Source organism: Cyprinodon variegatus, unplaced genomic scaffold, assembly GCF_000732505.1.
Source record: "Cyprinodon variegatus isolate N-32 unplaced genomic scaffold, C_variegatus-1.0 Scaffold584, whole genome shotgun sequence".
In the NCBI taxonomy this organism is placed as follows: Eukaryota; Metazoa; Chordata; class Actinopteri; order Cyprinodontiformes; family Cyprinodontidae; genus Cyprinodon; species Cyprinodon variegatus.
This window is the reverse complement of record NW_015151037.1, coordinates 17,390-18,660: the sequence shown is the minus strand read 5'-3', so window position 1 is coordinate 18,660 and position 1,271 is coordinate 17,390. Positions and strand designations below refer to the sequence as shown.

At 41.1% G+C, this 1,271-nt stretch overlaps 1 protein-coding gene across 1 annotated transcript in view; it reads right to left on the bottom strand.

Annotated features, from left to right (window-relative positions):
* LOC107095915 (cytochrome P450 2K1-like) overlaps positions 1–1,271 on the bottom strand; it is a 31,444-nt gene that overhangs the window by 23,587 nt on the left and 6,586 nt on the right. Inside the window, exons 4-5 of the mRNA XM_015392285.1 lie at positions 1,169–1,269; positions 868–1,052 (exon numbers count right to left, since the gene is read on the bottom strand). Of these exons, the coding sequence (XP_015247771.1) occupies positions 868–1,052; positions 1,169–1,269 (286 nt within the window). The remainder of the gene's footprint in view (positions 1–867; positions 1,053–1,168; positions 1,270–1,271) is intronic.

The following is a 1,271-nucleotide window of genomic DNA, read 5'->3' as shown; positions in this document are numbered from 1 at the left end:
GGCCTGTACTTATGTAGCATTTTTCAAGTCAGAGGACTTGACCAAAGTGCTTGACAATAAATTCAGTCACACACTCACTGATGGTGGCAAGCTACATTGTAGCCACAGCTGCCCTGGGGCTCACTGACAAAGGCGAGGCTGCCTTACACTGGCACTACCAGGCCCTCTAACCACCATCAGTAGACAATGCAGGTGAGTGTCCTACCCAACGACACAACAACACCAAAAAGCCAGAGCCAAGGCTTGAACTGACAACCCTCCGGTTGCAAGGCAAACTCCTGTATCCAACGCCACTGTCACCCCACATGAAAGAACTTAAGCAAGGGGAGAAAAAGGACGAGAGGGTGGAAAGGTTAAGAAGATGGCAGGGCAGAGTCAGAGTAAGCAGCATAACCCACAGAGCTATTGAAAAGGGGGGGGGAGAATCAATTAGTATGGTTTAGAACTGTTGATGGTCCGGAGATCATATATTTCTGCTGATACTGCAGAACAGAACTTGTAGCCTTAACAATAACAATATAAATATAAGTAACAATATAATAAACCCACCACAAAAAAAATAAAATAAATGCAGAGAAAGAAAAATAAATAAATAACCCAAATGAAAACCCATAACACAATTTGCCAGCAAACTCTACACATGTGGTATGTGTATTGCTGTAATCATATTTAATTATTTCAGCCTGTCAAAAGTAAGATACCGCTGATGTCTCATGTCCAAAGGTTTTCCAGAGACAGAAAATGTTTTTTAATCATTCTATTCAATTCTAGAATGATTAAATGTGTATTGATCTTTATAACTGTTGGGCATGACTGGCTTGATTTCCTATCTTGTTATTAATTCATATTCATTTTCTAAAGACTGACCTTCTTGATTTGGTAACCCTGAAATGTGATGTCTCTGCTGGTTTTATGAGGAAGCGCATTGGGAACGATGCTGGCCAGTCTTTGAGTCTCGTGGATAACAGCATCAGTGAAGGGCAGACTCCTTCTGTCTGCTACCTGGACCTGACGATCTCCTATCACCTTCCTCAGCTCCTCTTGGACCTGCTCTTTTAGATAGAATGGAATGAAAATAATGATCTTTTATTCATAGAATTACCATTATAACAAGATAAACCTCTAATTTCTTCAATCCATATTGTCTTCGTGGTAGTAAAGTCTTTACCTTGTATCTTTGGATATTTGGCCATAAGAAGAAGGCCCCATCTCAGAGTGGTGGATGTCGTCTCAGTCCCGGCGTTGAACAAGTTTGTAACTGTCGCAAAGAG